The sequence below is a fragment of the Ambystoma mexicanum genome, chromosome 1q (genome assembly GCF_040938575.1).
Source record: "Ambystoma mexicanum isolate Mex_15411 chromosome 1q, UKY_AmexF1_1, whole genome shotgun sequence".
Lineage (NCBI taxonomy): Eukaryota > Metazoa > Chordata > Amphibia > Caudata > Ambystomatidae > Ambystoma > Ambystoma mexicanum.
In genome coordinates, this window is record NC_090922.1 from 1,238,387,472 (window position 1) to 1,238,402,114 (window position 14,643).

The following is a 14,643-nucleotide window of genomic DNA, read 5'->3' on the forward strand; positions in this document are numbered from 1 at the left end:
TAATAACAGAATTCCAAGAGGGATAAAACAAGGAAAGGGAAAGGCAAATAACCCAGTTGAGGAATTGAAGAGTTTGATAGAAGAAGTTACTATTTGCAAATCATAAATTGAAAGACTGGTAATAGAAGTGCCCTGAGAAGAGTGGATTCATTCTGAAGATCCTGCATTGAAAGACTGGTAATAGAAGTACCCTTAGGAGAAGGCAGTCATTCGCCACATCTACGTTAGTTTTCATCTTGGTGTGTCAGAAAACTGTAGTTTTGGACGGCAGACTTAATCCTTTGTTGAACATTTGCGACTGACTGACGAGCACCTTAGTTAATAACATAGGCAGGAAAAGTTAGGCTTAATCATTTTTCCTTAATAATTCATATGTGCCATGTTGGCAATGAGTCAGTGTCCTTCTTCTGACTCGCCACCGTTTACACAGTGTTAGGAAGGATTTCTAGAATCTGGCCTGGTGGACAGATTTTAGGAGGCCACCCTTGTTATGATGAACAGGGAGCTCTGAGAGTTTAGCCAAAACCCAAACAAAGTAGGTGGATGAGCAGTGAAGGCTTAGTCTCAGGAGAGTGTGAGTGGGGTGATGGGCCCGCAAGAGTCCACACAATATAACTAGACTTTCCTGTTTTCAGTTGAATCCGAAAAACACTGGACCCCCCAGCAGACCCCCCATGAGAAAGTGCCTCCTAGGTTTTAACTGAAAAACAATGCCCCCACCTCCAGTGGTTCCTTAGTGTGAGCAGCGATGGAAGGAAGTTTGGGGTAGAGGGAGTGGCCGGAGAGGGCACTTGGCATACAATGGGAAAAGACCCTACCCCCCAGGTATGTCTGTTTGCTTTCTCCCTTTGCAACCCCTCTTGTCCCCTGACCTTCTTCAAAGACACTGAACATTCAATGTTACATTGTTTTCATTGGGAAAAAAAAATTGTATTTGTTAGAGGTCAGGGGCTACTTTGAGGAATTATAGACAAAATTGGCTAAAAATTCTCAAAATACCATTAACCACTGATAAATATTGGTATTTACAAATAAAATAGTTTAACCTGGATTCGTCAGTGTTTGTTTGTGCCCATAGACCCTCTGTGTATGTGGATATGTATGTTACAGTGTTATTTTGTAAAAGAAAGTTTTTGTTAGTGGACAGGCGTATCTCAAAATTGCCAACATACTTCAAAATAGTCCCCGACTAGTGACAAATACTTTTTTTCCAACTAAACAAAGATGAAATATAGATTTTTTAGAATATTTATTTGTGCCCCAAGGCTGTCTTTGTGGCTATTCTAAGATATGTAGTGTTAGAATAAAACATACACAGGCATTGCAAAATCGTCCTCTAACATTGTTCAGTGATTGTATGCTGATGTCAATATATATGGAGATTAGGCCCCCCTGCACGTCCTTTGTCAAACAGGCTCTCACACAAACTAGAACCTGCCCTGGATATTGATAAAGGGTATCATTCTGTTATGACGAATCGTAGGGTATTTTCACATCTTCCATGTGGGAGGTCCTGTTTCATGAAACCAGGGAGGTGAGGCCACTTGCCGATGGCCCCCCCTGGGAGTGGTCCTCAGTGAGTGGCTCTGATGGCAGGGGAAATCCTTCATGAGATTGGTGACCATGGCCCAGAGAGAGCTTGGTAGTCATCCTCCCCTTTAGTGTCCCCTCTTTCCTTAACCCGCATTCAAGTCCCTCTGGTCCCCCACACCACTGTTTGGTATGGTTTAATAGAGGACATCCTTAAAAAAACTGGGACGAGGAAGAGGGAGACTCACCCAAGCCGGAGACAAAATATCACTGTGACGAGAAAAATGAAACAAGGAGGTGAAAGCCCACAGCAGAACCAACACACGTGGTACAGCTGCCCAAAAGTGAGGCTAATGTTAGAAAGGGAAGAAGGACACACTCCGTTGTCGAACAGCCAACCCTGGAGGTGCAGGGAAGGAGAAACTGGTCCCGTACTGAGGAACCCGAAGACTGGAGGCAGGGACGCAGACTGCCACAGGTGTATATAGAGGCAGATCTGATCAGTGGCAGAGACACGGGTGACCAGACCAGCAAAAACCGACCAGGAACAGAGGCGCAGGCAGCAAAAGGCAAGAGATAGACTATGGAGCTGCAGAGCCACGAGAAGGACAGAACTGATCGCAGCAGGAGTGGAGATGCGTTGCTCTTACTCCCGGAGAGACCGGAGACTGCCCAGAGAGCTCCCAAAGTTAAGTAAAGGGCCAGACCAGTCGGGCGGGATTTGAGAGAGCTGCAGAATCTATGAAAACGTCCCGGAAATCCCAAGGGATGAAAGGGATCCTGTGCAATATAATACAAACTTTGCAAACTTTAGAACACCACAAAGATTACAAGGGGGTGAAAAAGGTGGCATTAAAATAGATACGAACTTCATAAACCCACAAAGAACATCCTGAAGAGCACAAGGGGGTGAGAAAGAGAATCTACAAAATATGAACTATGCGAAGCAGATAAACACGTCCCGAGGGACACAATGATATGAATGGAATGGGTCTATGTCCCTACATCTTTGTCCCTAGTTTTTTCGAAATACATTTTTTGAAAAAAGCTTTTCGAAAAAACTCATCTAATTTTATTTTTAACATTGGGAGGTCCTCCCTCCCCCACCCAAACCCCACCTTCCCTATATTCTGAACCCTACCCCAACCCCATCCCTTATAACCCCTTACCCCAGTAATTTTTTGGGTAAAAATAACGGAACCCTTGGGTATCCCCGCCTAGGCTCCAGACTGTCTGGGCAGGCAGGAATCGGGTGAGGAGATTTCCACCCCCCTGTCCTTTGTCTGCCAGAGTGCCTGAATATGTCCAGCTGCCACAGGGGGTCTTGCTGTCCTGTTTTGTGTGTGCTGGAACTATATAAAAGGCGAGGCTTCTGGAGTGACTAGCAAGTTGACCACTGGAAGCTGAAGTAACCGAAGAAGAAGATGACCAGAGATGCCTGCAGACCTTTTGCAACACCATGAAGGAACCACTGCTGACCTGGCCCTGTTCTCTGTGCGATGGAGGAGCTTCAAAGATGACGACTCCTTCCCTTTGGCTGGTGGGAACAACCAGTCCCAAGACGAACTTTGAAACAAGCCATCTCCCAAGGCCCTAGGAGTTTCCAGAGCTGTGGTACCCCAATACCAGGAGACTTGCTGCCCAATCCGAGTGCATCGTCGGAGAAAGGCTGAATCCGTCCAAATCTTTGCTGAAACCGTAAAGACACTCCAGAGATCTGATCCAAACTGCCCAGACCCCCCCTCATCAGAACGTGGGATTGCAGGAAGCGAAGAAAATTTACCGGAAGATCCGTGTCCTTTGTTGGGGCTGCAGAAAAGGCGCCAAAACTGCTGAGTGTACCCAGAAGTTGCTGAAAGTCATGCTACAGGTCCTCCCTCGAGACTGCTAATAAGAGATCCTGTCCATTGTCCTGCCTTTAGTCAGCAGACCAAGGAATCCAGAGGTCGGGTCCAGAGCTGCAACATCGCAGAGCATCCAGCACAAACATTTTCTTCTAACCTAAGGGTACGGTGGGGAAAAAGGTATTGCTTACCTGATTCCAAGAAGTCACTCCAGAGCGTTGGAGTGCACGTAGAGGTGTCCAGGGCAACCCCCTCTTACCTCGGACCCAAGCCGCTGCTTGCAGCCTCTTCTCAAGTCTATTTTAAGGTCTCCCTCGTTAGTTAATTTGCTGCTTAAATAACACTAGAGACTGGAAGAAATCCACAGGAACTCTTCATAATTTGCTGCTTGTCAAGACTTCAAGTCCTCTCCGAACTGCCTTTAGCTAGGGTTGTGTTTTGGGACTTAAAAGAATTACTATGGAAAGAACCCATCTCTAGAACCTTGAACATGTCACAATAACTAACCATTTTCATCCCTTTAAGTGACTTTACTATATGTGTTTGCAGAGTAAATGCATGACCGTATAAACTGTTGAAAACCGCATGAGTGCGCGGTAACCTATAATACCATAACCTTGTCCTTTCTCTTTCTAACAATGCTACAAATGTAACCACGAACAAACATAAAAGTGAAAGTGCCCTTTGAAGTGTGTTATCAAGTATTCCTAAGTGTTCTAGTATAAACGTCTAAAGTATTTAAAATGCTTCTGGTGTAAATATAACTTAGAAGTGTAAGTGCTTCTTTGCTGTGCCTGTCTAACTAGATTCGGTGTACTTAGCTACAGCTCACATTTTCATCTTAAGATAAGCCTGACTGCTCTGCCACTCTGCCAAGGTCCTAAATTAGTACAGACTAATACTAAGAGTTGTGGATCTACAAACCACTTGGATAGCTTACTAAAGTCTTACTACCAGTAGGACTTTAGGAAAACTCCACTAACACTGCTGTGCTGAAGGAGGTGAGGAGTTCATGCTGGTCTTGGCAGCAGTGATAGAGCAGAGAGACGAGGAGACAACTGGCATAATGGTGCAGTGGAAATAGGACCCTTGCTCCAAGGGCAAGGCAGTCTCCCTGGCATCTCAACAGCGAGGAACTACTAAGATCATAATTTTGATTTCTGCCAATTCTCAGCATGGCTGCTGTTCTTTTAATGGGACAGTGCCCACATTTTTCATTAAGGACAGCTACTGTACATTCATAGTAGGCTTGTTTATGCACTGTTCTATAGAGCTGTTATTCTTTTAATGGGACTGTAATCACATTTCAAACATTTCTGCAATGCATTAAATAGGACCTTGTGTGACTTGTCAGCAAGGAAGCCATAACCCCTTCAGGGCAGTGCCCACATTTCTCATCAGTGCAGTCATAGCTTTAGTCAAGCATGAGTTGGACTTCTCAGCAATCAGCAGTGAGCTGTTGTGAGAAAGTGTCAGCTCCTTTGACCTGGGTTGATATGATTTTAAGGGGATGGCACCAATATTTCCTGTTGAAGATTTACGGAAACTGTCACTGCTGTGAAAAAGTAACCAAAATAACCTACGGTGCAAAATAATGTACATAATATGTCTTCTCCAACTGCTCCCATGGCTCATTCTCACTATGTTCCCTTTTTGCATTATGAACAACAGCACTCCATGTAGCAGCAACAGCTACATACCATTCAACAATGGACCAGCTAAACTCGGCTGCCCTAGACACCATCCTATCCCCTGTCCCACACCCTTCCTCCCCTCCCTCCCACCATTCCCACACATTGCTCACCAACACATTACTGCTAAAGTTAATACCACACCAGTTAATACCCTACCCAACACCACCATCCTTACCAAAGCTGACTACACGGCCACCAACCCCTACCGTCCCAATCCATTAGGACACCGCCCCACAACCAACCCTACACTCCATGACCGCAATAACAGACTCAGCGCTAGACTCCCCACCACTTCCAGCAAGCTGCCTGCCACACCTATGACCAAGACTACAACTAAGGACAGCGCTAATGCCACTAACACGAAACCTCTAAAAGGTGCACTACTCAATGTTAGATCCCTAGTAGCCCACCCCACCGAAATTGCCAACATTATCCTATCAGAAGACCTTGACTTCCTTGCTACTACAGAAACATGGTTACATGAAGCAGCTGGACTTTAACTCACTCTTGCGATTCCCAACAACTATTCCATTCACAGAGCGGACAGACCTAATGCTCGCGGAGGAGGTGTAGCAATTATATTCAAATCCTCTCTCGACCTCAGACCGATCACTTCCCCATCGCTAAATTCTTGTGAGCACCTCACCATCAAAGTACAAACTACCCCTAAGAGTACAATTACTCTGCAACTAATATACAGCCCCCCCAAGCCCCACAGGCTCCTTCGAGGAAGACATTACCACTCTCATAGCAGAGAATTCCAAGCCCCACTCCCAAAATATTATTCTAGGAGACTTTAATCTAGGGTATAATGACCCTAACGACACTCCAGCCGCCTCTTTGTCTAACGCCCTATCCGAGCACAACTTCACTCAAATCATTACACTACCTACCCACCAGAAAGGTAGAACCATTGACTGGGTCGCAGCCCATAACTGCAATATCACCTGCAAAGCCCCACAACCTCTTGTATGGACTGACCACTCCCTCATAATATTCAACATCAACCTAAACAATCCTAACCCCAAGCAGCGCCCCCTCGCACCAGCCTGCCTGACTAGAAACAAACGCAACATCACTGCGGAGACCCTCACTCCTCTGATCCTCCCCCTCCTTAACCTTCTAGTCAACACTTACAATGATGCCCTAACTAGTGCCATTGATGCCGTTGCCCCACTAAAGCTACGCAAAGATAAACCTAGAGCCCATTTCAACCCTTGGTACACACCGGAACTCAAAACACTTAGAAAAAAGAAAGCCAAGATGGAAACCCTATGGAAAACTAACCCCTCAGCAGAAAACAAATCCAACCTCATGACCATTTCCTCCCACTACAAGAAAGAGATAATCCGCACCAAAAAGGAAGCCTACAATGTTAGAATAAATAATGCCCAATCCTCTGCTAAAGAACTATTCACCATTCTGAAGGAATTAGAAAATCCCAACCCTCCGACCGATACTTGTGTGAAGGACAAGCCATGGTGCACCAGCATCCAAAATGCCCTGGCTAACAAAATCACTGGTCTTCAAAACAAAATTGAGTCCAAAAGATTCCAACTCTCAAACAGTAACGCCTTCATACCTGCACACTCACCCCGAACAGAAATACTTCTGGCTTCACTTTCAAAATGGTCACTATACCCGAAATCCAAAAAATCATAGCATCCCTCTAACCATCTAATTGCAGAGGGGACAGTTGCCCCGCCCAGATCATCAAAGATGCAGCGTGAGACTTAGCCCCCTTCATCTCCAAACTAGTAAACCTATCCTTCTCGACCAACTCTGTACCTAACAACATAAAACAATCATGGGTTCTCCCCCTTCTAAAAAAACAATCTCTCGACCCTGCCATTCCCACCAACTACAGGCCCATCACCACGGTCCCCTTCCTGCTAAAAATCCTCGACAGAGTTGCCTACCTGCAAATTCAAGATTATTTAGAGTCCAATCAACTGCTAGGCCTGCGTCAATCTGGCTTTCGTCCTCAACACGGAACAGAAACTGCCCTTGTTGACCTCAAAAGTCAGACTGATGACATCAAGGACAAAAATAAAGCAGCCATCCTACTCCTCCTAGACCTCTCAGCAGCCTTCGACTTGGTTGACCACAAAATACTCTGCAACCACCTCTCATCTGCTGCCCACTTCTCCCCCTCTGCTGTCATGTGGATACAATCCTTCCTAGCCAACAGACCCATGAGAGTCTTCTCATCTGTGGCTGCAGCAGACCCCATCCCCATCACCTGCGGTGTCCCACAAGGGTCCTGCGTCTCCCCCACCCTCTATACCATCTTTACAAAACCTCTCTTTGATAAGCTGGACCATCTGGGTGTCACCTACACCAACTACGCAGATGACACCCAGATACTCCTCGCCATCACTGGCAACTACAATACAGACGCCACCAGGATTAACAAAATCTTCGCCATCTTTCAGGCATGGATGGCCACACACGGCTTCTGCCTGAATGATGAGAAGACCGAGCTCCTCCTAGTCGGATCCCCTAATAACTTACAGAATCTTAGTCCCGTTTACTCCAACTTTATCATAGATGGCAACATCATCCCAGTCATGAAAAATGTGAAAACCCTAGGCTTCTACCTCGACGCCAATACCAACCTCTCCAAACAAGTTAATATGACCGCCTCAGCCACCGCCTACACTGGAAAACTAATTAGGGCCTGCAGACCTTTTCTATCCATGAACAGCTGCCTCATTCTGGCTAGGGCCCTCATACAATCGAAGCTTGACTATTGCAATAGCCTCTACATTGGTGCCAGCCAAGCTATAATCAAGAAACTTCAGATCCTCCAAAATAATGCGCTGAGCAGCATTAAATATTCCCAGGAGAGAGCACATCTCCCACATAAGAATATCCTGCAAATGGCTATCCATTCAACAAAAATCGATTAAAAAAACTCTCTGCCTTACCTATAAAGCACTAAACCACCTAGCCCCCCCGTACCTCACCAACAAACTCACCGTAAAACCAAACACAAGAATCACTAGATCCTCTAATACTCTCTGCCTCACCATGCCCAGATTCACCACCAAAAGAGCTGGGGGCTCGAGTTTCACTGTCCTTGCCCCTCAACTTTGGAACACCTTGCCGCTGAATATTAAATTGGCCAAAACCTTCCAATTGTTCAGGAAATTAGTCATTAGTTGGCTTCTGGACAAGGCAACCCTCAGATAGACTAGGCCTATTACTAACTGTATATATTGTACATACCCTGAAATGTTTAACTGTGAAATCTATCTAGCTGCTTGTACATACTGCATATGGCATATTACCGCCACAATTGTATAATTGCAATCATTTTCTATATATACTGTAATATTGTAACCATGTAACCTGTCCTTAAGCGCCCATTTACCCCTGGGTCTGGGGCGCTATACTAAATAAAATAAACAAACAAACAAACACTCAAGTCACATGTCCTACAGCACTGCAAGCAGCAGAAAAGTCACATGGAGATTTGAGGGCAAGTGTTTTATTAGGTGCAATTTTGGAAGGTTGTGTGTAGTGAAAGATAAACTGTCTTGAGATGTGAGCGGAGAATCCCTGCAGAAGCAAAGCTGACCCGACACTCCTAAAGCATCTTGGGAAAGAGGAATTGAAGGAATTCAAAGCAATTTGGGATTTGGAGTTAGAACTCCTAGTGACAGCTCGACCTTGAGCTGACAAGTACAAGAGCTGACAATCCTTAAGAAACTTGAAAAACTTTACTTTCTTTGCCAGGTCTTCACTTTTATCTCATTGTAAAGTGTTCATTTTGTTGAGTCTGTTGCACAGCCCTCTTTCCTTTTTCAAAATAAAAGGCACAGAGTTGTAGCTGCATGGTTGAGAAGGGATGGAGTACATACTGTGACGCAGAATCAACAGACTAGACACAAGAAGTCTGAAACCTTTATTGACCTTGTCAGGATGGGTGATATTAACACCTATTGGCTCTACAGAATCCAACTAACAAAAATAATGATCGCTATGATGAGGACGTGAAGAAGGGCCTACTCGGTGTCTCAAGGGTCTAACTGTAGGGGATACTGGTCTTCCTCAGGATTTCCTACATAAAGCTACTGCTCAGTCTCAGTTGAAGAGAACTAGCACATGGCTAATTTCCTGGCAGTCTCAGCCCTAGGATATAGCACCCTGCTCACTTCTTGGCAATCTCAGTCCCAGGGATATAGTGCCCTGCTAAGCCCACCCCACTCTCCTACCAGCAAGTGCTTTTACCCTGTAATTTCGGGTAATTTTCAGGGTAGGTATTTGCACTCTCTATCTATAGTTCGCCCATCTTAGTGAATGTCAATGCCTTCAGTACATTTCAACACACTTCCTCCATCAAGTATTTCTCCCCCTTTGCTTATGGCTCTTGTTGGGATGTGAGATTCCCACCCTCTAGCCACAGGTTATCCTGCTGGGCCTATTGTTTTGCTGTAAACAGTAGTTTCATCTCGGTTTGCTTCCAGACATTTCCCAAACCCTGTTGCAACCGCGGGCATAAGTGATGCAAGGGCATGATCTGGCTTCTGTCAGGAGCAACTCTCCTGTTCAGAATATCATCTTCCTGTCATTTCTCACCAATTCATTCCCTCCTCATTCTGGCTCGTGCTCTGTGGCATGGTCTGTCATTAGTCACCTGGGCTCTTTTACAGTTCTCTTCATTCATTTGATTGACTAATACAGGTTTGAGTGGTTATTCCCTAGTCTCTCTATAGCTCTCAAGTGTAACTAGTTATTGTCTGTTTTCCCTTGTCCTCTTTGCATGTTTTTTCTCTCATCCTATGGCATGCCCGTCTTTGCCAATCATCCTGCCCCTGTTGGTAAATTGACTTAACTTTTGCTGGAGCAGCAATGATTGCAGGCTTAAATAGCCCATTTGATATGTTTGAATCAGTTGGAAGTACATCAGCGGACCGCAGCTCTGTTGCGCGGGTTGAAGTCCAATGAATAGCAAAAGGTTGCGACTGGCTCTTGGAATTCAGTTTGGGTTGCGCTCCTCTGCCATCAATCTGCCTTTGAATGTCACTACACATTGTATAGTAGAAGTACACGCAAGACTTTTGCTTTAGTTTATGGCTTCCTAGATTGGAAAATTATATACACGTAGGGAAACAAATAAATTGCCATGTTGGCTGTAATAGATTGGAAGAGTGCCAATTGTCAGATATCAAATGTAACTCTCATTTTAGGTGTTCACACCTGGGAGCCATGCAGCCGCTGACCGCCCTCTTTTAGACTATTCATATACCAAGAAACAAGCCCACTGCAAGATCATTTAGTTCAGTGTCCTTGTCATATGAAGGGAGTGAGGACCATATGGAGTTTTGGTTAACACAGCAGATTTCTGTGGCCTCTCCCTTTGCACTCATTATGTGTGTGGCAGATTTATTACAGCATGCAGTTATTCTTGCAATCTGCTTGTTGGCAAGAAAACTTCATTTTTGGTAGAAAACGATGTGAACATCCCAAGAAATATATAATGGGTAATTCAAAAAATCTGTATGGACTATGGATTTGAATCACTTTCCTTCCTTGTTTTAGTGTTTGAAAATGGACTGCGTACATTAGCAGGTCATACAATTTGGGTGACTCCATGATACCTTGTTTTCTTGCATTGAAGGGTTACACTTATACTTCCCTTCACTACAGGTAAAAAATGTTTAGATACTTCAGCTGTCTTTTTGCAATTTTTGAGGTAGGCAACATTTACCCCATGTGCTGTTTCCTAGAGATACCACATGACTAAAGAACATCCAAACCATAATCTGGTGGGTGGAAAAAAGAGGAAGAATTGATAATGCTGCCCATTTTTACCAACACCACCAGACTCAAAATAGGGGCTTTTTGAAGTCACTGCGCATTTGTAAGGATGGGCCCTGAAAAGTCATGGAGACATTTCTTATTCTGCAGAGTATCTTCTCCTTGTTGGTCCTCACCCCATTCCAGCAACCCCTTTCCAGGCAAAGCGAGAGGCAACCAAGGTTGAAGAGTTTTACTCAGAAATACATATCCCCTCCGTCCTTCACCACATCATGGGCACAACCACTCAGTGTGCATTTCTGTAGCATATGCTGCCCACTTAGTGGTCTACCATCTCCTCGTGCTCTCCGATGTTAAGATTGGCAACAGATGCTCTTCTCAAAAGATACCTTAACTACGTGTTTACCAGTTGTGAGAAACCGGAGGACGTTCTCACATCTATTCCCATTGGATCCTCAATACAGGTAGCAAGGGAAGGGCCATTGATTTTGAATCCCAACCCTGGGGGGTAGACAAGCAAGGGAGGATCACCTGGGTAGAGGGTCCTTGGGGATTGGATGTGAGATACACTTAGGTGAGATGCGGTATTCCACATTTTCCTTTAAAGAAGAAACCCCTATCGCAGTGGTAGTTATGGGATATTGTTCCCCATGCTCCTTGTCCAGGAGAAGAACAGGAGATAGTATTTACCCCAACATATGAATGAAGAATTGGGAATGAGGTGTCGGGGATAGAACACAGAATGAAGAATTGGGAATGAGGTATCTTGGGCTAGAACACAGTATCCCCCTTATCCTCATAACAACTCGCCTAACATTTCCCGACCTTTTTGGATAATTATATGGCAGTTCCCCTTTATTCACATCTTTGGGTGTCTAATGGTACTGAGATGAGCAAAGAACAACTAAGTGTTAGGAACATTACACACTCTTCGCACTCCAGTACTGAAATGAGGAAGAAAGACTTGAGAGTTAGGAACATTACATAATTTCCCCACTTTAGTACTCAAACGAGGAAGAAGTAACTGAGAGTAATAGACATCATTTACCCTCACCACTCTGGTACTGAGGCGAAGAAGATGAAGGAAGTTCAGGCTTGACCCTATAATCAGAACCTGGCGGCCTTAATTAATGAAGGACACATGCAGCCTATTGCAGGATTGCAGGTGTATAAGAAGTCGACCGCAGAGGCACGGAGAAAGGAGAAACAGGGGAACAGGAAGACACATGAAGGAGAAGGAGCGATGCAAGATGCCGAAACACCACTCCAGAGTCTGGGGGTCCTGCTGGAGGGACTCTTCAGGGAGGAGGTTCCCCAAAAGGGAAGGCAGGCAGCAGAAGCTGTTGGGAAGCAGAGACAAAGCTGCGCACAAGAGCCGCATGGGGCTGGATAAAACACCCGGCGAAGAGGCTTTCCCGTCTGGGGGAAGGGTGCACAAAAAAAGGAGCTGCCGACCCGGGTAAATGTCACCAGAAACACCCGAGCACTCCAAGGGAACACGCATAACATAGCGGACCCTAAATACTGGCAAAGATGATATTATCGAATACCCAACTGAACGAATATCGGCAAAGTTGCCATAAATGAATATGGAAATGAACAAAACAGGCACAGTTGCCATATTGAATACCGAATTGAATGAAACTCCCACAGTTTCCCTTATTAAATACTAAATTAACTGAAACGGCAAAGTTGCATTTATCGGACACTTAATTGAATTTGAACCGAATGAATCAAGCAAGCCTACGTTTATTGAATATTGAACTGAATGAAAAAAACAAACTTGCCTCTTTTGAATGCCGAATTGGATGAAACAAGCAAAAGTGCACTTATCAAATAATAATAATAATCTGCATTTATATAGTGCTACGAACCCTCAGGCATCTGAGCGCTGCTTATTATTACCCACAATGTGTGGTGCTCACTTATCGACCTTGGAAGGATGAAAGGCTGAGTTTGGCCCTGCCGGGATTCGAACCTGCGTAAGCAGGCTCTGCACAGATGTCAAAGCGAGCGCTCTACTAGTTGTGCTATCTGACCGGCTCAATGAAACAGGGTAAGTCCGAATTTAATGAAACCAGCAAAGGTGCACTTATGAAATACTGAACTGAATGAAACAGGTTAAGTTGCCTTTATTGAATGCCGAATTGAATGAAACCAGCAAAGGTGCACTTATGAAATACTGAACTGAATGAAACAGGTTAAGTTGCCTTTATTGAATGCCGAATTGAATGAAACAAGCAAAGGTGCACTTATGAAATACTGAACTGATGAAACAAGCAAAGTTGCCCTTATTGAATGCCGAATTGAATGAAACATTACACTTATTTAACACTGAATTGAATGAAGCCCAGTAAAGATACATTTATTGAATACCGAACTGAATAAGATGGGTAAGACTTGCACCTATTGAATGCCACAGTGAAAGGAAAGACAAAAGACTATCCATTTTGAACATTGAGTGACATGAAAGAGCACAACTACTAGTATTAAATCATGAACCAAAAACAAACTGGAAACTACATTCAACAACAGACTTTGAGTGCAAAGTTCGAGTCTAAGTCTAGAAACTACTTGTTTGGCTGAATATTGAAATACTCTAAGAAACCTGAAAGTTCCTGGTTGCATGACCTGTAATGGGTGGATCGTGCAATCCAACAACTGCGCCTAGACCAGAGAATCCTATATGCCAACAAGGAAGTTTGCTGTGGTGTTAAAAAGGAAAGCTATCATTGGTGCCTAAAAGGTTTGGTGAAGAGAACCCTGAACTGTAGAGAATTGTTGAAACGTCGACTAAAGAACAAAGTCCCCAAATACTTCTTTTTGTGTCATTCTTTAATATTGGACTTGGGGAAGAGCATCCTGACCTGTATAAAATCGGATTAAACCTGATTAAACCTTCTGATTCCAAGTCCACAGGAAGGTAAATTGAACATTATAATTAACTTATTGACATTAGGGGAAAAGAAGCTGATGAATAAGCTTGAGCTAGAAATAGCTCAGAACATTGTTTGGAACACTGTTCAGTTTATGGTTGACATCCCTACATATTGTTTTTTTATTAGTTGTGAGGGCAGCATAGGTTTTGGACACAGACAGACCTTTCAGTTGAACTCTGAGACAGACTTTCCTTAGTTTCTTTGGGTATGGAAATCCCACTTGGTATAGGGCAAGCTAGACCTTTATCCATCCTGACCTTTTCTTTAATAAAACATTTTTTATACATTGAATCTGTTGTCTGTGTCTCCTTCCATGATGCCAACCTCACAAACTGCATATGAAGCAAGAGCGTAAACCTCATAATGTTGTATATGTTTACAGTTCTCTTTATTCTTTTAATTATAGGTGATCTTCGGCAAATCGAGCTGTCCTGAATTTTCAAAGGAAGCATACACAAGTGTGGTGTATCACAACAGGTAACAAACAGATGCTTCAAATGTCTAATATTTGCTCCCTGTTCAGACCACCCTCTTACATACAGCCTGCTTGCTGCCCTTCCTTGCCTCAAATACCCCGATGATCTGCCTGTGATGTTATGTTTTTACACAATAAATACATGGATGTTCTGCTTAGCCTGTAGTTCAGTTCAGTATTTGACCACTGTGCATTTGACCAGTAGTGCGATTGGCACGTGAGGGCTAAAAGGGAAGGGAGAACCTGAAGCCAATCCAAATCTACGACTTCTGGACATTATTCACCCGTTTAGACTTGGATAGTGACAGCTTTCAAGGTGGATTCAGTGCACCGTGCCGGGAGCAGTCTCTGTTCACGCTCAGCTCTGTCTGCAATCCCACTCAGCCCCCATGCTT

At 44.2% G+C, this 14,643-nt stretch overlaps 1 protein-coding gene across 14 annotated transcripts in view; it reads left to right on the forward strand.

The window, feature by feature from the left end:
* Nucleotides 1-14,643, forward strand: part of DOCK7 (dedicator of cytokinesis 7) — a 1,498,361-nt gene that overhangs the window by 712,564 nt on the left and 771,154 nt on the right. For all 14 annotated transcript variants that reach the window (XM_069642017.1, XM_069642019.1, XM_069642018.1 and 11 more), the window contains one exon: nucleotides 14,180-14,250. In XM_069642017.1, coding sequence (XP_069498118.1) covers nucleotides 14,180-14,250 — 71 coding nt within the window. The remainder of the gene's footprint in view (nucleotides 1-14,179; nucleotides 14,251-14,643) is intronic.